Here is a 21512-nt window from a genome sequence, read left to right on the forward strand (position 1 = left end):
GACACAGCAATCCCACTACTGGGCATATACCCTGAGAAAACCATAATTCAAAAAGAGTCATGTACCACAATGTTCTTTGCAGCTCTGTTTACAATAGCCAGGACATGGAAGCAACCTAAGTGTCCATCAACAGATGAATGGATAAAGAAGATGTAGCACATATATACAATGGAATATTACTCAGCCATAGAAAGAAACGAAATTGAGTTATTTGTAGTGAGGTGGATGTACCTAGAGTCTGTCATACAGAGTGAAGTAAGTCAGAGAAAAACAAATACCGTATGCTAACACATATCCATGGAATCTTAGAAAAAAAATGTTCATGAAGAACCTAGGGGCAAGATGGGAATAAAGACACAGACCTACTAGAGAATGGGCTTGAGGATATGGGGAGGGGGAAGGTTAAGCTGGGACAAAGTGAGAGAGTGGCATGGACATATATACACTACCAAATGTAAAATAGATAGCTAGTGGGAAGCAGCTGCATAGCACAGGGAGATCAGCTCGGTGCTTTGTGATCACCTAGAGGTGTGGGATAGGGAGGGTGGGAGGAAGGGAGACACAAGAAGGAAGAGATATGGCGATATATGTATATATATAACTGATTCACTTTGTTATAAAGCAGAAACTATCACACCATTGTAAAGGAATTATACTCCAATAAAGGTGTTAAAATAAATAAATAAATAAAGACAAACAAACAAACAACAAAGCTTGTGCCCAGTTATGTTACTCTGTTCATCTCCAGCACAGGAGGTGAGCATGTTGAATTGCTCATGTGTGTATTTTTGGTTCATTTTGTTTTCTACTTAGCATTCAGTTCATTATCTGGAGTGAGAATTGTGGTACCACGTTATTATGCATTTTGAAAATAATTCTTCCTATATTTCTGCGGTTTCATTTCCCCTCTGAGAAAAGTGTCACATCATTTCCATCACTGGGTATGAAGATCTCTCATACCATTAACCTGAATGAGTTTATTCCATGACATTGCAGCTTATTTGCACTTCTCACAAGTTCCTTTCAATCATTTTCCTATGTTCTTTTCTTCACTGACAAGTATCTAGGTACAGACATAGTACTTAGCATATATGATTTACACTTTAATAAATGATGAAATACTCTTCTTTGGACTTAACAAAAAACTTCAATTACACATTTCCATCTTGCCTGTCTTAAAAAATAAATTTTCATCTGCTGTGAGCTAGTAGATACAATATAGAACTGAGTGCTGGAAAAAGTGGAATATAATGCTTGTTTTATACAAGAATAAATATACATGACTTCTTACTATGTCACTTGAAAGAGAAAGGATATTGGGGATTATCTGCAGGCATTTTAATAACCTTGAGAAAAAAGTCTAATAAGGCAGGATCAAAATATTTGATATGGTATAATCAGAGGTCACCAGAAAATTTATTCTGTCATTAGGCATATTATTAGATCAATGATTATTTAATACTCATAGTGATTACTTTGATCTCATAATGATCTTAATCTCTTCTTTGGTCAAGGCAGAATTTTTAAAAATTCCAGATTGATAAAATATGTTATTCCTATCTCATCCTACATTATGAAAATGGGGACTATACCAACTTAGATCTACTTTCTTTGTTCCTCCAATATTTGGTGAGCATAACTAGGTGCCAAGCACAGTGCTGTTTGCCAAAGAGAGAGTGGTGAATCCAACAGGTATGGCCCCTACCTGCAGGGAGCTTTCATGGAGAACAGCATCTTTCAATTTTTGGACCCTTAATTTTTCAATAATCCACTCACTTATAATACATTATTACATATTATACATATTATATATTACATATTATATTATATATTTTACAGTTTAAACTCCTAACACTTGTCAAATCTAGAAAATGTCTTCACATGCTTAAACATAAACTCAAATCTTTTCGGTTTCCCTTCCCCCTATTGGTCTACTTATTCTCTAATGTGCTTTACCTTTGTAGCCAATACTCCCCTGACGTTTTAGAAACTTTCAGATTTTATCATTTCTATTATTCTATATAGCTTTGATCCCTAAGGTAACAAGCTACTCACCTTCAATCCTCCTAGTATATTATTAAGGATAAATGAGATCTTTATTTATAACTGTAGTTTGCACATATATGATTTCACCCTCCAAACTTCGCACCCTTCACAACTTAAATAATGTGAGCTAAATTTAAAGTATTATACTATGGCTCTTTTAGAATTCAATTAGTGCCTTGCTTCTTCCTCCTCACACACTTATAATCTTCCAGATCAAACACAACATCATCAAACTTGAGAACCAAGAAAATAAAAGTAAAATAGAGATTATTGAGTCTAAGTCTATCACCTTACTAAGAAAATTGGAAATCTGGATCTGAAGATATTCAATGATACACTTACAACACACCAAAGGATGTGTGTGTGTGTGTGTGTGTGTGTGTACACATACATATATCTGTTCTTAGACCTCAAGACCTACAGCCTTATGACTTCTTGCTTTCTCTTACTCTAGGATACCCCTCTTCAGTTCATTTCTTTTCCTCTTCAGTCCAGCCCCATGAATTAACACTTTGGCAACCTTGCAAATTTCCTCAGGTACTGTGGCTTTTTACCAAAGGCGGCCAGCAAAACCTCAGTCCAGATTCAATCCAGCCATCTCTCTGTCCTCCTGGAATATCCAGCAGATAACTGGGGCTGGAGAAAACTTCACAAAAGCATAGATGGGGGCCACCGAAATGTTACTGTCATCTGGCAATCTTTCCAGATCTCCTTGGTCACCCCTCTCCTATTCATGTCTTCTACCCGACCACCCCCTGGTTCACTCTCACAAATCACTTCCCTTCCTATTTCCTAGAGAAAATGGAGGCATTGGGAAAAAGCTTCCTCAACTTTCTGCATCTGTATTCAACTCTACCTCCTGCTTTCTGTCTCAATGGCAAAAGTAATTCTTCAAATACCCTCTTGTAATTTTCCTGTCAGTTCTAATCTTTCCCATTTACATTTTTTCCTTAAATTATATTTTAGCTGTAAGAAACAAGATTTTTTCCTCCTCTTTATAGCCAAGCATCTTTTAAAATTTCTCTGCAGCTAGCTTGAAACCACTGCCATATCTAGTTATTCTTTCTACAGTCACCAATAAGCTTCTGGTTGTAAGATCTACTGACCATGTTTAGTTGACTTGTTTTCTCTTGGCTTCAGATATTGCTGACTGATGTTAAAAAACACAGAACGGAAGGAACAAAGAGAGAGAGAGGAAGGCAGGGAGAGAAGGGGAGAGGGAAGGAGGGAGGAAAGAATTCATTCCACCTCTTTCCCACTTCACTGGCTTCGGCTTCCACCTATATGCAGATGACACATATGTATTGAGCTCCAGTTATTTGGTTGATTGACTCATTCACTTATGTGTTTATTTATGCAGTGCACATTTACCAAGTGCCAGGCACTGGAAAGATACCACCGAATAATGAGTAATTATCTTGGTCCTCAGAGCTCCCCTCTAGTGGGGGACACGGTGTGGGGAAATATGTGAAATCACTGAGGAAGGGTATCAGGGAAGACTTATCACAGGTAGATAGTTTGTTCATTTATCATCTTATTCAATAAACATATAGAGATAGTGATAGCGGGTGCCAAGGTACCACGCCAGGTGCTAAGGATACAACTGCTGGCAAGAAGACACATTCTTTGCTCTCACAGTGCTTATAGTGTAGCACTGGATGCAGAGAAGTAAGCAGACAATTACAATTCCACATGGTAAGACATAACTGAGTGAGTATGTGTTGCTTTCTGTATAAGCTTAGACCCTAAAGATAAACAGGATTCAACAAGTAAGAGGGAAGAAAGTGTTTGAATGCATTCAAAATAGAAACCAAACACCATACCGCAGTCTACAAAGTCCCATGTGATGTGGACTCAAGCTCTTCTCATATACTTGCTCCTGCACTATATTCCTGGCCCCCCGGCTTCACTTCCGCTGTCTGAACATGCTAAGTGTCTCTCTGTTGGGGACTTTGCAGCTGCTGTTCCCTCTGCCAGCTCCTGCCTCTGTCCTTTACATGGTGTACTAGTCAATAAACTGTTGTGACTCGGCTCTGAATCCGTTCTTCCCCACTCCGCCCTGCAACGCTGGGGCTGGGGAATCTGCACACCGCAGCTGTGCAGAATCTCCTTTGCCAGCTGACACCCTCTTAGGATCTGCCACAAAGGGACCCTGAGGGAGACTGAGGTCAGAGGAGAGCAGATGGGACTTCCTCTTCCTGTTTTCTTATTTTCCCTGTCAGCAACGCCATTTCTTCTAGTGCAGAAACTGCTCACAACTTTCTGTCTCTTTTGGCACTCCCAGACCAGGCTCTGCAAGGCCCCTCCTCTCATTTTTTTTCCTAGGTTCTGATAATCTCGACCTCTTCTCCTTGCTTCCAGGGATTAGGGGTGGTAGCTGCTTCCTACAGTTATTTTTTTCTGGGTTACTTCAGGATTCCCTTTCCGTTTATTCAGCCTTCCAACGCCTGTATTGTAAGAGCTGGTTTTCCTGACTGCACCTGATTGATAGGGTACCTGGCACCAGGACTGGGTCCCAGGTATTAGGGATTCTGAGATTGATTTGGTTATGCCTTTGGCCTTAAAGTTCCCTGCCCACAGGAAACAGAGCACTAGTAATTTCTCATTTGCAATGGTACCATGATCATTTAAATGATCACCTGTGTTTGACTGTGATGAACTGACGATTAAAGGATTTCTACTCCTTAGAGGACCAAGTGGGGCTGACTTTAGCCATGGGATAGTCAAAGGAGTATGATGTGAACTGGCTGTCTCTGAATGCAATGGGAACTTACAGAAAGAAAATTATAAGCTGAGTCTTTAAAGTCGCAGCTCAAGTCATAGTCAAAAAACCGAAAAACTTCTAAGGAAGCCCCCAAAATAATCTCTCTGAAGGTCAGAACCAAACTGAGCAGCAGATATATAACAGGTAACTTCTTGCAAGGGGATACCTATTCACGAGAAGACCTACAACCAGAGTCAGATCTCAACATACTGCAGGTAGTTACATGCAAATATGACTCAATTAGAGACAGCTTATAGTTTTAAAATAATAGCAAGATTTTTCTAACTTACATTGGAATAAATCTGTGGAAAATGTGTGGAAATCAGTTCTAAGGATGTGAAACCCAGGAAGATAAAATAGTACTTTGGTTTCGGCTGGATTTATTGATGTGGTGTTCCTACCAGAGATTCTGAAGTTAATGTGCTAGCTCTTTTAGTTATTTCCCTTGACAGTTTCTTTTGATTGGCTGCATTCAAGAGTGGTCTATCATCATTGAGATTGAGATGCCAGATCTTCCCTTGCATACTATACAAAAAGGAATAAAAAAGCTTAAGGAAATGGAGAAGAACATTAGGATGGATTTACCAATGGTAAATTTACCATTTATCATGACATGCCCACCACCCTCCTCTAACTACATTTACCAACAGTTCAGAGGATTCTCCCTTCATAAAGACCCTGGGAAAGCCACTGGTTAGAGGGACACCAGCATCCTTTAAATGCCCTCTGGTAGTTGCCCTCTGTGTAGGCTGTGGATGATGGTGCCACTGGTCCCGGGGACCACCTTTTGAGTACCAACACTCTCGAACTTTCTGGACAAGATGGCAGAGTAGAAGAACCTTGAGCTCACCTCCTCTCATGAGCACACCAAAATCACAACTAACTCTGAACAACCATTGATAAAAGACTAGAACCTATGAAAAAAAGACATTCTACATCCAAAGACATAAAGAAGAAACCACAGTGAGATGGTAGGAGGGGAGGACTCATGATATAATCAGATTCCATACCCCTCGGGTAGGCAACCAACAAACTGGAGAACAATTATATTGCAGAAGTTCTCCCACAAGAGTGAGAGTTCTGAGGCCCATATCAGGCTCCGCAGCCTGGGGGTCTGGAATATGGAGGATTGAACCCCCAGAGCATTTGGCTTTGAAGGCCAGCAGGTCTTGATTGCAGGAACTCCACAGGACTGGGGGAAACAGAGACTCTACTCTTGGAGGACTGCAAAAGCAGTGACTTAATAGGACCCTGGGTCAGACCTACTTGCTGATCTTGAAGGGTCTCCTGGGGAGATGGGGGGAGTGTGGGCGGCTGTGGTTCACTCTGAGGACAAGGATACTGCTGGTGAATGTACCAGGGAGTATTCATCAGCATGAGCTCTCCTGGAGGCTGACATTTTGGCACTAAGACCTGGTTTCACCCAGTAGCCTGCAGGATCCAGTGCTGGGATGCCTCAGGCCAAACAACCAACAGGGTGGGAACACAGCCCTGCCCATCAGCAAACACGCTGCCTAAAGACTTCCTGAGCCCACAGCTGCCTCTAGACATACTCCTTGACACTCCTGACCACCAGAGGGCCAAGACCCAACTCCACCCACCAGTGGGCAAGTGTTACCAAGTCTAAGCTCATACCACTAGCCGCACAACAGGCCAGTAATTGAGAGACAAGTTGCTGGGGCAAGGAGTAATGACTTTATTTGGAAAGCCAGAAAACCGAGAAGATGGAGGGCTCGTGCCCCAAAGAACCATCTTGCCTGAGTTAGAATTCAGGCTTCTTTTACACTAAAAGGGGAGGGAGTAAAGTCAAACACTTCCTGGTTCCCATCAGCCTCTGGAGGGGATGTGTTAATTTCTTCCTCCCTGCAGTCATTCACTGGTGGACCTGGTCAGGATGTTTCCTATGAGCTAAACAAAGGTATTATAGCTTAATGCTCATTACCTGGGAGGCAGGGTTCTGAGAGTTGGGTCAGTATGTATAATTTAAGCTTTTGGGCAACATCCCTTTAGTGATTAACTTGCAATAGAATACAAAAGGTTCTTCCCTATTACATAGGCACTGGCCCCTCCCACTAGGAAGCCTGCACAAGCCTCTAGACCAGCCTCATCCACCAGTGGGGAGGGCAGTTTTCTTGCCAGAAGCAAGAAAACTCAGTCCTACAGCCTGCAGAACCGAGTCCACAAACACAGGTCAGAACCTACCCTGGGACCAGCTGGTCTCTGGCCCTTGGGTCATGAGAAGAGAGTGTACTGCTGAGACATATAGGACATCCCCTACAGAGGGCCATTTTTCCAAGGTTGAGAAACAAAACATATATAAAAATACAAAAAAATTTAGACAAAATGAGACAACAGAGGAATATGTTCCAGATGAAGGACCTAGATAAAACCCCAGAAGAATAACTAAGCAACATAGAGATAGGCAATCTACCTGAGAAAGAGTTCAGAGTAATGACTGTAAAGATGATCTAAGAACTTGGGAAATGAACGGATGCACAGAGCAAGAAGTTATAAGAAGTTTTAAACAAAGAGCTAGAAAATATAAAGAACAACCAAACAGTTGAAGAACACAGTAACTGAAATGAGAACCAACACTCTATACCAATTTGTAAGGACTATCACAAGTGATCTGCTTTCATCCAGCAGGAAGAACAGTACATCTTTATGTAAACTCTTTCACTATCAGCCATCATCTACTCAGCAGAGATAAAGATCATCTCAGCATCCAGTAGATCATCACACTGATCTACTACCGTGATGACATCATAATTGGATCTGATGATCAGAAAATTGTAAGAAACTTAGATGTCTTAATTAGATATATCTGTTAGACCTGTGGTTGGCAAACCCACTGGACAAATACAGCCTGCCCCCCTTATTTTGTGAAGTTCTGCTGAAACCCAGCCACGCTCAATTCTTTATGTATTATCTATTGCTGTTTTCTTGCTCCAACATCAGAATTAAGTAGTAGAGACTGTATAGCCTGCAAAACCTAAAACATTCACTATCTTGCCCTTTACAGAGAAAAGTTTGCATAACCCTGTCCTACAGTAAAGGCAGGCGAGTGATAGGAGTTGAGAATAGAGAGGAAAGCTACAGTCACTTATTAAAGTGGCTAGTTGTTAAGCTACAAGAGAAGAGAACTTCATCCTCAAAACCATGAGGAATTAATAAAGAATTCTGGCCAGGGGAGTGTTGTTTTCAGATTTACTTTTTATGAAAATCATTTTTCATGTAATTCCTCAACTGTACAATGCCTACACAACTCAAACATTTCTAAAGGAAAAACAGGATTGTGCCTTGCTGATTGAATGAAGAAATAAACAAATAAATGAGTTCTGAAGAGTGAAGGCAGCTTGTAGCAGCCTATTTCACAGATGTTCCGGTTTCTCAAATCATATAGTCAAAAATATTTACTAAACTCCTGTGTCATAGCTTGCATTATCTTAGGGACCTGGGATAAAAGCAAGTAAAATATGTTCTGAATCCATGAGTTCACAGCTTAAAAGGCAGGCAGAAAATTAGACAATCACATAATCAAAACACCATGTATTAAATGAAATAGGATTATATTTCAAAGTTTTAATAGTGATTGTCTCTGGGTGAGTAGTCCTTTTTTTTCTGTTTAATTTTTTCATTAATTCTAAGAACACATTTTTCCCCCAATTTTGATATATCTGAAATTAGATGCTTCTTACAATTAATAGTGTCTTAGATTCAATGAAATAGATGAAATACTGTCATGGTAGTGTTTCTCCTTTGCTCCAAGAACAGGCTGTTGGGCGGGGTTGTGCATCCAGCATGAGACAGTTTCTGGGAAACCAGATGTAGAGTTTGTTCAAGATAAAGGCAGATACAGAATACATTTTTTATGGGATAGAGAATAAGATTTCACTATAGAATTTGACATTTTTGTATGGTGATGTGCTGTTGAATTATTTTGTATTCACCATGAATGAGCCAATACATCACCAGGACTGAGTCATCTTCCCTGCTGGGGTACCCTTTCCTCCCAGGACTGGGGGAGAGGTGCCCCTGGGGATAGATCTTTTCCCACTAACAATGGAGCTCTTGTCGTTGGCACCAAATGCTGCAGCAGTTTTAATATCTTAGTTAAAAAGTGGTAGTTGTTTTTCCCTTTTAATACAAGAAAAAACTCCTGTTAGAACCGGTGTGAGTCATACATCATAAACACTCAGTGCTCAAATTCCTATGGGTTTTGAATGCCAGACAATGCTGTTAGGCTTACATTTTTAAAAACTACATTGTAGAATGCTAGAAAACGTATGTTAACCTTTCTAGTATTAAGTCATGCTATAATATTTTTAAAAATACAGACTATAAAGTAAACCATTCATAAATTCCAATATGATGCCAGTTATGTTAAAATCCTGACTACATCATTTAATTCTCGTGCATAATCCTCTTTCATTGTCTTAACCCAATAAGCAAAAAAAAAAAAAAAAAAAGATTTATGAAAAATATGTTCAAAAACAAATGCATACACCCAAATTCACATGCATTTACATAACCACTGGCTTAACAGATCTGGCTTCATTAAAAACACTGAGATTTCCAGTAAACCAAAATTGTCTACAAAACTTGTGAAGGTGCGTGAGACTCAGGAAATGTTAATGTGTATCTCAAACACCCATAAAGCCAAAGCCAGAAAACCAGCAATTTTGCATCTAAATTCCCTGGCAAACCATAATCTCTAGAATAATGAACTTTCAATTCAATTATAAGTAACAGGTTGCAGACCATTCATTCCAAAAGAAAATTATACTAACACTTGGCAACTTGACAGTAAAAATTGGAAAGCATATTTATGGTAATCATCTTTAGTTGACATATGAAAAATTTTGAGAGAAATTCTTTTTGCCTTCAAATATTAAAGCAAATAAATCCTTTTAGTAGAGTCCATTCTAAAAAATAAAATTAATAAAATAAAGTCAAAGGGAGGAAGCATTTTACAGACTTTAAATGCTTGCTAAATCACACATCAGTGATGGGTTCAGCATATGTCTGTGTACTTTGGGAAGTGGTTTCTGTGTTGCCCGGAGCTCTGCATTACTCAATTTACACCAGAGAATGCTCTCGGAGAACTCTACTAAACTGAGCATATTGGAAACACAAAGCTTATGTATATTCTCCATTGTTTCTATCAACTAAAAACCACACTGCCAGAAATGTGCTAAATTCTTTAAGCGGAGTTGGGACAAGCAATTGTTAGCACACTCCAGCCTTCTTGGTGAGCACAGTAAGCAAAACTCTTTGATCACACTGCCCCGCTCTGGTCAAAAGAGAAAATTGGGTTGGCCCTTGAAAGTCTTATCGCATCACATAAAATGCATTTCATTAAAAGATGATGTTTCTCAAAAGCGGGAAGGATCTAAATGGTATATAATTTAAAAGTTCAAGAAAATGTATCTTTTACCCCTTTGATGAACAATTTAGGAGGAAAATGCTAGTTTTCATACTATTATTTCCATAGAAACATCTGTTACAATTCTTGCAAGAAAAGAACAAAATATTATATTGATTATGTATTGCCACTTACTATATACAAATGTGAATTTAAAAAGACTGGCTTATTAAACTCTTCGTATTAATTCAGATGGGAAAGTTCAGCATATGCTGTTAATGGCAACTACTTCACTATAATTTTTATAATTATTTTGTTTAAAATTTAAAAAGGATATTATTAAAGTTACTGAAGCTTACATGGCCAAAAAAGTCATAGTGATATCGAAAAGCAATTCTAAGACATTTATAAATTCCTAGCCACAGTAACTGTTTACTTCAAAGTCATTTGTCTGAACACAGTGGTTGATATTAATAACACAACAGTAATATAGTAATGATGGAAGTTAACATTTATTGACTGTTTATTGTGCCAGATACTGGTCTCAGCTCTTTGTAGGCAATAACTCATTCATATTCATAACAGAACTATGAATTAGGCTGTATTATAATCCCCATTTTACAGATAAGCAAACAGAGGATCAGAGAGAGCTAGTATATAGCTTATTAAAGGTTACACAGCTTAAGTGGTGGTTCTAGGGTTCAAAGCCAGGCAGTCTGACACCAGCATCCTATCTCTTCCATTATGCTACATATAGAGAAAATAAAGAACAATTTACCTTCTGTTACTCCATGTATCTAGCTATTACAGTCTGAAAAAAATGTGATCCTTTGTCTATACTTCTGTTTATTATCAAAATCAAATCAATAAATTGTATATTAATTAGATATGTATCACTCTACTATAAGTAATAATAAAAATCAATACATGCAAATGCTATAAAAAGTACACATTATGCATTCAATTTTTTTTCTGTGTATGCTAATTAAAGAAATTCTAGAAGTTTGAAATAACCAGCAACTGTTTTCAAATTTCTGGTAAATGTCAATTTTTGCTTTTAACATCGATCACTTAGTTCCCATATTTTTGAGTTACCTGAATCTCTGTCCACAGCTTCAACTCTTGTGACAAACTCCCCTGGATTTTGATTTTCTTTAACTGAAGCTTCATATAGGTGCTGTTTAAATACTGGGGCCTCATCGTTTACATCAAGAACAGTAATTGTCAAAGTCTGGGATGAAGAAAGTGTTGGTGTGCCACCATCCAGTGCCAGAAGGGTCAGAATGTACTGACTTTTTAACTCGTAATCCAAAGGCGAAGTAGTAGTTAGTAAACCTGTTTTGAAAGAAGAGAAAAGCAATAGGTAATATTCTTTGGAGAAGTCATGCTTACTCTACTTTTGTCTAACTCATCTAAGTTGCTAAAAATTCAGAAGCTTTCTCTGTTAAAGAATAAATATTATTAAACCAACTTTAAATTTATGTATTATCTGGAATAAAAGAACATTTTTAATTAGAATGGTCATTCTAATTTAAATTATAAGGATGAATGAAAATTCAGAAATAATCCATAACGTATCATTATCTACTAAGATGATTACATCAAGAATATTTATCTACCCAACATCTACCTTCATATTTTTTTAAAATATTTATTTATTTGGTTGTGCCAGGTCTTAGTTGCTGCACGTGGGCTCCTTAGCTGCAGCACGTGAACTCTTAGTTTCAGCATGCGTGTGGAATCTAGTTCCCTGACCAGGGATCAAACCCAGTTTCATTGGGAGCGTGGAATCTTAACCACTGTACCACCAGGGAAGTTCCTCTACCTTCATTTAAAAAAATATCTACGTTCTAAAAGTATCTCTCTTCACATCAAAGGACACTTCATGTGTTAAAGTGACCAAGTTACAAAAAGTATGGCTACATCCTTTAAGAGATTTAGTTTTTGTTAAAGAGTTATAGTCTCTTTATACTAATCTCATTTAACTGTCTTTTTTTATTAACAAAAAATAGTAAAGACTTTATAACTCAGACAATAAACTTCCCGAATACAATGTCTCCATCCAACTGCCATTTAAGCACGTAACTCATATAAGCAACTTGCACACATATATTTGTTACATAATTCCAATTGTCACATTTTTTCTTTTAGGATTGCTGTTTGCTCCTCGAACACGGTGCTCCTCCTATAAGAACTTTTCTTCAAATAATTAAAGAGGCTTACTGATTCAGATTTTATATATAAACTGGTTTCTCCATAATTGCTTATAATTTTACACTTCATAGCCAAAAGCCATTGAAAATCTCACTTTGTCTTCTTGATAACAAATATGAGCTTTGTGAGAGAAAAATAGCCTATCTCATATGAGTGCCTTCAGCAATTAGCATTTTATGTCTTTGAAAAAAATATCTCAACTGAAACAGCCACTGCAATTGTTTAAGATTCAGGATATCTATATTACCGAGACACAGTTCTAATTTTATCCACCTTCTTTAACAATCTGAAATAGACCTTCCTTAGCCATTCTGGAAAGCATTTTAAATCTCGTTGAAATAGATCCTTGGAGACACCAGCTCTAACAGAAAGCAGCAACTGGGTCTGGACTATCTCTCTGTCAGTTGGGCTTTTAGGTGGTGTTCATGCAGGTTTCAGAACGGAACCATATGCACAGGACTTAATAAATATTTTGATGAAATTTTCCAACAGTATATAGCCAGACTATAATCATGACTTCCAAATTCTACACATTCAGTCCCATTCCAAATAATGCTCTTACTAACAGTTGGGCCAAATGGTATACGTCTGAGATTTTTTTCTAAGGCTCATGCAGAAATGATTTTATTTTTTAGAGAATGAGATGGTAGTCCATCTCTTCAATATCTTCTGAAAATCAGGTTGAGGGAGTTTCATTTCCAATATAACAAGAATGACACTTTGAACGTATAATTGTCCATCAAACTACATCAAAATTTTTAGAAGATGTTATCTGACAATATGGTAACAGCAAGACAAGGGAAGTGACAGTGAGTGCCATTTCTGAAGAGTACTTGACAGTGAATAAATGCTTCTGCCAAAAATAAAATGTTTCAGTTGTGAAAAGTAAGGGTCTTAATGTCAATATCAATACAACCATTTAAAAATACATGATTTCTAACTATTTACAAGTGTATGTTTGTATCACCTTAGAGATAGTTTCCATACTAAAGTCTTTGAATAATGTTGACTAATGTTCTACCTTGATTCACTCTTGGTACCATCTCCTACCCTATGAAAACACACAATGGGGGTAAAGAAGTCGGCTACTGTATATTCATCCCAGGAACTGCAAGCTAGCTACAAAGCACGTCAATGTTAACAAACAGGGCAATTACTCTTGGTTCTCTGAATACAACCTCTGTGCTTATCATCTATATAAGTTAAACAGTAAATCAAGTCAAATTTCCTTAAAGCAGCTGCATCTTGAGAACTATGATTTTATAACAGAGGAAAATGAAAAAAGATAAATGTAAGCAAGTGATCACAGGGTTTAACTGACAGTGACAAGGACGGTACCTGATGACTCATCTAGCATAAAGGCCATATTTTCATTGCCTGAGAGGATGCGGAATGTTACTCTTCCATTCCTTCCTGCGTCTGGATCTTGAGCAGTTATGTGGCGCACCAAGGAGCCCACCGCGGCATCCTCTTTGACAAGGGCGATGGGGAAAGATGTAAAAGTGGGGCTGTGGTCATTTATATCCAAAATCACTACCTTCACCATCAGCGATCTCAGTCGCCGGTCTGTCACATTCACAGCCTGATCGGATGCAGTTACGGTCAGGACAACAGTCGGAACTCTCTCTCTGTCAAGGGGCGAAGCGGTGACCAAAGTGCCAAATGAGGGGTGGATGAGAAATGGATTCATTCCAGGGTGGTGGGCTTCAATGAAGTAGTGTACTCTACTGTTCAAAAAACTGCCATCGCCATCTTTGGCACTGAAGACGTGCACCAGAGTCCCGACAGGGGCATTCTCTTCCACGCCGATCACAATGAACTCCTCCCGGAAAGAGGGAGAATGGTCATTCTGATCTTCCACAGCAACACTAAGGAAGACTGTGCTATTCACGGGAGGGTTTCTGCTGTGGTCTCTAGTTACCACCCTGAAAAGATAATGAGACGTCATCTCATAATCCAGTTCCTTAAAGAGGAACAAGTCTCCTGTCGAGCTGTCGACTTCAAAGTGACCATCCTTGTCATCTGCAGCGATACTAAAATGTAACTTTCCACTATGATGTTGTTGAAGGTGATCAGGTGACTTTATCAAGCTCATTATTTTTGCAGGCTTCAAGTTTTCTGGTATAACTAAGTGTCTAATATTCTGAGAAATGAGAGCTCTCCCTTTGGATAGTGGTATCACCTGAAATAAGAATAAGAAGGAGTTGTTAATTTGGGGTTTTTTTTTTTAATAGTTTACAGGTGCTGCTATTCTTTTGGAAGCTAATTCCTTCCAGTTTTGCAATATACATATGTAATTGGTGAGAAAATGTCCTTTCTTTCTTATATTATATAATTCCAGCATGCCTCTGAAGACTGAAAACTGCATAATAGCTAGGAGATAAGAAAGTACACAACTTTCCACTCCCCTGTTTGGTGTAATGGATACAATGATAGTTTGGTGAAGCTACGCTGCTGTTTACGTGAACTGTAGTCTTATGGTTCTTCCAAGACAGTGTACGAGAGCTAGTTCTCCAAGCTACTCTAAGTCCTAGAGACTCATATGTCCTTAATGACAACATCTGCATACATTTAAGTATCATATGCCTTTGTTTATCTGAAACCAGAGTCTTGAGATATTATGACAGAATTTTCTCCTAACCCACATATCCTTAATCAATAAAGAATATAATTTGGAAACAGAACTCTTGGGGACATATATTCTTGATTAGTATACATACCTATATTAATATTACTGATTATCACGTGCTTGAACAAAAAAATCTTCCTGTAAACAGTCATTTTGCTTCTGATGGGTTGATGTAATTTTTTCCTACTATGGAGACTTCCTACAGCTTGTTTGCTCATTACGACTAAAGGAAAGTCTTAAAATACAAATCTCAAGTGCCTTTCCTAATTTTAAAAATAATTACAAAAACTATGCAATTTAATATTGGCCATTATTTACACACGTTTCTCCTGAAAATTTACCAGGTCCTTGCAATTAGGAAAAAGTAAAAGAAAAGATACTTTTTGTTCTTTATAAACAAAGCAGGATAAACGTCCACATAGTGATAGAGGTAAGTATCTTGTCAGTAACCGTGCAAAGTTAAAATAAAAATTTATTTAAACCTAATCATTTCTCAAGTGATAATAAAATCACTTAATATAATAATGCACACATACATCTGCAATGCTCTCTAAAAAGAGTATTCGTATATTTAATGTATCTTCACTCTACATTTGTATATAAAATTAAAAAACCCTCAGAGCATCTTTCCACATTTTGTGTGATGTGAGCCATTACCTGAATATTAATAACTGCCTGTCCTTGAAGAGGAGGCACCCCCTGGTCGTTGGCAATTACAGTCATCCTGTAAGAAGGTCCATAATCATGTGAAAGTACTCTGGTTGTTCTTATTTCACCACTGTTGGCATCAATCTTGAAGTGATCAGTACTACCCTCTACACACAAACACACATAAAATTAAGAAGTTAATGTTAGTTGACAATGCAGAATACAGAGAATTAATTAATCCAAATATACCTGTGATCATTTGGAAGATTTATTTACCTTAAGCTCTGTGAGAATATGAGCATAGGATAATACTAAAAATACAGACAAGAAACATAACAGATTAAAAAAATTATTATAGAAATTTTCACATATAAAAAAGTAGACAGGGCTTCCCTGGTGGCACAGTGGTTGAGAGTCCGCCTGCCGATGCAGGGGACACGGGTTCGTGCCCCGGTCCGGGAAGATCCCACATGCCATGGAGCGGCTGGGCCTGTGAGCCATGGCTGCTGAGCCTGCGCGTCCGGGGCCTGTGCTCCGCAACGGGAGAGGCCACAGCAGTGAGAGGCCCGCGTACCACAAAAAAAAAAAAAAAAAAAAAAAAGTAGACAATGATATCATGAACTTTCATGTACCTATCATCTAGCTTCAATATTTATCTACTCATGTGCCATATCATCCAGCAATCCCATTCCTGGCCATATATCCTGACAAAACTCTAATTCAAAAAGATACATGCACCCCTGTGTTCATAGCAGCACTATTTACAATAGCCAAGACATGGAAACAACCTAAATGTCCATCAACATGTAAATGGATAAAGAAGATGTGATACATATATACAATGGAATACTATTCAGCCATAAAAAAGAATGAAATCATGCCATTTGCAGCAACATGGATGGACCTAGAGATGATCATACTAAGTGAAATAAGTCAGACAGAGAAAGACAAATACCATAAGATATAACTTAAATGTAGGAATCCAAAAGATGACACAAATGAACTTATCTATGAGACAGAAACAGACTCACAGACATAGCAAACAGACTTGTGGTTGCCAAGGGGGAGGAGAGGTGGGAGAGGGTTGGATTGGGAGTTTGGGATTAGCAGATGCAAACTATTATATATAGAATGGATAAACAACAAGGTCCTACTGTGTAACACAGGGAACTATATTCAATATCCTATTAAAAAAAACATTTGGAAAATAATTTAAAATAATAATAATATTTATCAACTCATGGCTAATCTTATTCCCCATTCACATATTTCCCTTCACCATCTTCTTTTGAAGCAAATTTCAGAAATCATATCATTTCTTCTGTATGTTTTTCAACATGCATCTCTAAAAGATAAGGAAAAATTTAATATGATCACAGTACCATGTTATACTTTTAAAAATTAGTAATAATTCCTAAATATTATCAAACATCTAGTTAACTTTTAAATTTCCAGTTGTCTCATAAATATCTTATTTTTTTGTAGTCAAATTAGGTTCAACATAAAATCTGTATTTGCATATCTCTTCAATCTATGCATTTCTGCCATCCATCTCTTTATTTTGTTCTTGCAACTCATTTGCTGAAGAACCGGATCATGTATCCTGAAGCTTCCCGTGATCTAGATTTGCCTGTTGCTTATCTCCAACATGTAACTTAATATGTTTTTCTGTCCTCTATGTTCTCCTTAAATTGGGAGGTAGATCTAGAGAATTAATCAGATTCAGGTTGTTTGGGGGAAAGACTACTTCATAAATGCTCTTTTGTGTTTTCCTTCAGAAGCACATGTCTGATTGTCTCTTTTTGTGATGTGGGCCCCCTTTGGTGCACAGCCTGGATCCACTAATGATTCAATAAATGTTGCAAAGTATAACATTCTGAGTCTATGATCTCTTCTTCATTTATTAGCTGGAATATATTACTAAAGAGCAACTTCTTCTTATCTACTTATTGGTAACCCAGTGGGACAGTTCATTATACGAAAGGTCAGGATAAATGTCTGATGGTAAACTTTTATTTAACAGTCTTCAAAATAATGGATTCGTTTACTAACATCCTTCAGTGCTTCAACTATGATAATTAAAGGTTTGTTTAGTTTCTGTTTTAAGAATTATTAAGCATAAATTTAAACATATTATAAGAGTTTCAATCTATTCCCAATATTATCCCTACTGATGTTCAAACTGTTCCATCTTTGAACATTAGGATCCTCTCAAAGGAGGTTCCTGAGTCTTTGATATGATCCTAGTCATCTTTAACAGCCTCCTTGTATCTGGGGTGACAAAATGTTACAGACTCATCTTGAAGATTTCCTGCCCAAGACCTGGAGTCAGTCATTTCTCCAAGGACTTCTGGTTCATTCCATGGAATACAGTATTGGGAGGTTGTATCCTGCTCATTGCTTCTGGGTCAGTCGTTGTTTCTAGGCCTTTTTCAGTGGTCACAGAATACACACATGCACACGCTAAAATATGTCATAAGTTTATGTGATACTTCTAATTCAAATTGATCATGGCAGGGGTTTTTCTTTGGTTTGTTAGATAACAGATTTGTGTTCTTTGATAAAATCTAAATACTTTAAACAACCCAAAGAACTTCAGATGATGTCTAGGCTAGTGGCTCTCTTTCATTCTTTTATTCAAGTGTCAGTGAGTCACTATCATGTAACAGACACTTGGAATAAAGGCAAATAAAAAAGACCTTCTGCTCTTAAGAAAGTCAGAGTATAGAGCAGGAAATTATGTAACATCTACTGATTGTGATTTCTATGCTATGATCCATTTACATAGGAGAATAAAAATTTCATGAATGTGATATATATATCTTTGTTCTCATTATATTGATTTTTATCTTGCTCTTTTATCTTATATTTTGTAGTTGCCTCTATTTTGCAATTGGATAAAGTTAAAGCAAAGGTATGAGTAACATAACAGGTATCACCACATTTTTATATTGCGATGCCCCAAGTATCATTTCAGAAGCTAATTTTTTTAAAAGTCAACATTTCAAACATTCAGAAATATATGACCATCCATGTAAACATTTCTAGATTGGTAAAGCTGCAATATTTCTTCAAAATTTTTAAAGAAATGACAGAATATAAGTATATCAGAGGACCTGTGTGTACCTCCAAATCTCATTCCCTTTCTTCTTCCCTGTAGACAGCCTCTGTCCTAAAGTGGGGGTGTATCTTTCTAGTCCATATATTCATGAGTAATATATAGCATGGTTTTGTTCCTTTCCAAATAATGGTATCATAGCAGGATTATAGCTTAATCTATTAACCTGTGTGTATGTGTGTATGCAGCAGATTCATTGTTCCTCAACAATCCACTATGTCATATTCCCAAGCATGGACATGATTTGCCTTTTCATTTCGTTCTACTTTAGGTCTTTCATCTATTTTGTAATTTTCTACATAAAGGTCTTAAATATCTTTTATTGAAATTTTCCTCCCTATGCTTCTAGTCAAGATGATTCTGATTTGGGAGAGGGGGGAAACACATAATTTGATGGTCCTTCTTTAAAGAAAATAGGACAATATTCCCACCCCAGAGGAGCCCGTGCTAGTGAAGAGCCTTGAAGCCTAAACTTCATGATCTTCACAGTAAACTGGACCCCACACCCAATGATTTTCTTCGTTACAGTGAATGAAACCTTTGAAATCCTGCTTAGTTCTTAAAATGCTAGTGATTTTTGTATGTTGACATTGTTCCCAGAAATTTTTTATGTTATTGATGCTAGTGATTTGCCTGTAGAATATTTGGGGTTTTCCATGAAGACAAATTATCTGCAGGTAACGGCAATGTTGTCCCTTGCTTCCCTATGTTTGTGTCAAACATGACAAAGCAACACATTTCTTTTAAAATGGTATAAAAACACAATGCCAACTAAAGTTAATCACTGGAACCAATCTGAGGCCTGTGCATTCTCAAGGAAAAACATAAACATAAGAATGTCTCAATAAAATTCCCACATACACATACATGTGTGTACGTATGTGGAATTTTTTAATTAATCCTATTTTTTTAAATTGGGGTATAGTTGTTTTACAATGATATGCTAGTTTCTACTGTACAGCGAAGTAGAGTTCCCTATGCTATACAGCAGGTTCTCATTAGTTATCTATTTTATACATATTAGTTAGTGTATATATGTCAATCCCAATCTCCCTTTCCCCCCTTGGTTTTCATACGTGTGTTCTCTATGTCTGTGTCTCTATTTCTGCCTTGCAAACAGGTACATCTGTACCATTTTTCTAGATTCCGCATATATGCATTAACATACAATATTTGTTTTTCTCTTTCTGACTTACTTCACTCTGCATTTTCTAAATATGATTTACTCTGACCTTAAGAATATTTAATTTTCATAGAGATTCACAGATGGTTGGTGTTCATAATCATATGTCTTTATACCCAATACCAATTTTTATCCATTAACTAGTACTTTCCTGCCAGTAAAAGTTGATTTGCATTTCAGATTATTGAAAATTATTCATTTAAAGTGGATGGCTGGTTGATTTCTACTTAGGACATAGAAAAAATAATATGATTTTACATTAAACTTTTATTTTTATTTTATTTTATTTAACATCTTTATTGGAGTATAACTGCTTTACAATGGTGTTAGTTTCTGCTTTATAACAAAGTGAATCAGTTAAACATATACATATGTCCCCATATCTCTTCCTGCTTGCATCTCCCTCCCTCCCACCCTCCCTATCCCACCCCTCTAGGTGGACACAAAGCACTGAGCTGATCTCCCTGTGCTATGCAGCTGTTTCCCACTAGCTATCTATTTTACATTTGGTAGTGTATATATGTCCATGCCACTCTCACTTTCTCACAGCTTACCCTTCCCCATCCCTGTATCCTCAAGTCCATTCTCTAGTAGGTCTGTGTCTTTATTCTCGTCTTGCCCCTTGGTCCTTCTGAACAATATTTTTTTCTTTCTTTTTTCTTTTTATTTTAGATTCCATAGATATGTGTTAGCATACGGTATTTGTTTTTCTCTTACTGACTTACTTCACTCTGTATGACAGACTCTAGGTCCATCCACCTCACTACAAATAACTCAGTTTTGTTCCTGTTTATGGCTGAGTAATATTCCATTGTATATATGTGCCATATCTTCTTTATCCACTCATCTGTTGATGGACACTTAGGTTGCTTCCATGTCCTGGCTATTGTAAATAGTGCTGCAATGAATATTTTAGTACATGACTCTTTTTGAATTCTGGTTTTCTCAGGATATATGGCCAGCAGTGGGATTGCTGGGTCATATGGTAGTTCTATTTTTAGTTTTTTAAGGAACCTCCATACTGTTCTCCATAGTGGAGGAATCAATTTACATTCCCACCAACAGTGCAAGAGGGTTCCCTTTTCTCCACACCCTCTCCAGCACTTATTGTTCGTAGATTTTTTGATGATGGCCATTCTGACTGGTGTGGGATGATATCTCATTGTAGTTCTGATTTGCATTTCTCTAATGATTAATGATATTGAGCATTCTTTCCTGTGTTTGTTGGCAATCTGTATATCTTCTTTGGAAAAACGTCTGTTTAGGTCTTCTGCCCATTTATGGATTGGGTTGTTTGTTCTTTTGATATTGAGCTGCATGACCTGCTTGTAAATTTTGAAGATTAATCCTTTCTCAGTTGCTTCATTTGCAAATATTTTCTCCCATTCTGAGCATTGTCTTTTCGTCTTGTTTATGATTTCCTTTGCTGTGCAAAAGCTTTTAAGTTTCAGTAGGTCCCATCTGTTTATTTTTGTTTTTATTTCCATTTCTCTAGGAGGTGGGTCAAAAAGGATCTTGCTGTGATTTATGTTATAGAGTGTTCTG

At 37.4% G+C, this 21512-nt stretch overlaps 1 protein-coding gene across 2 annotated transcripts in view; it reads right to left on the bottom strand.

The window, feature by feature from the left end:
• The window catches only part of DCHS2 (dachsous cadherin-related 2), a 299819-nt gene that overhangs the window by 84844 nt on the left and 193463 nt on the right, over positions 1–21512 (bottom strand). For both annotated transcript variants that reach the window (XM_024126701.2, XM_024126700.2), the window contains exons 8-10: positions 15676–15833; positions 13728–14571; positions 11271–11510 (exon numbers count right to left, since the gene is read on the bottom strand). In XM_024126701.2, the coding sequence (XP_023982469.1) occupies positions 11271–11510; positions 13728–14571; positions 15676–15833 (1242 nt within the window). The remainder of the gene's footprint in view (positions 1–11270; positions 11511–13727; positions 14572–15675; positions 15834–21512) is intronic.

Source organism: Physeter macrocephalus, chromosome 7, assembly GCF_002837175.3.
Source record: "Physeter macrocephalus isolate SW-GA chromosome 7, ASM283717v5, whole genome shotgun sequence".
Taxonomy (NCBI): Eukaryota; Metazoa; Chordata; class Mammalia; order Artiodactyla; family Physeteridae; genus Physeter; species Physeter macrocephalus.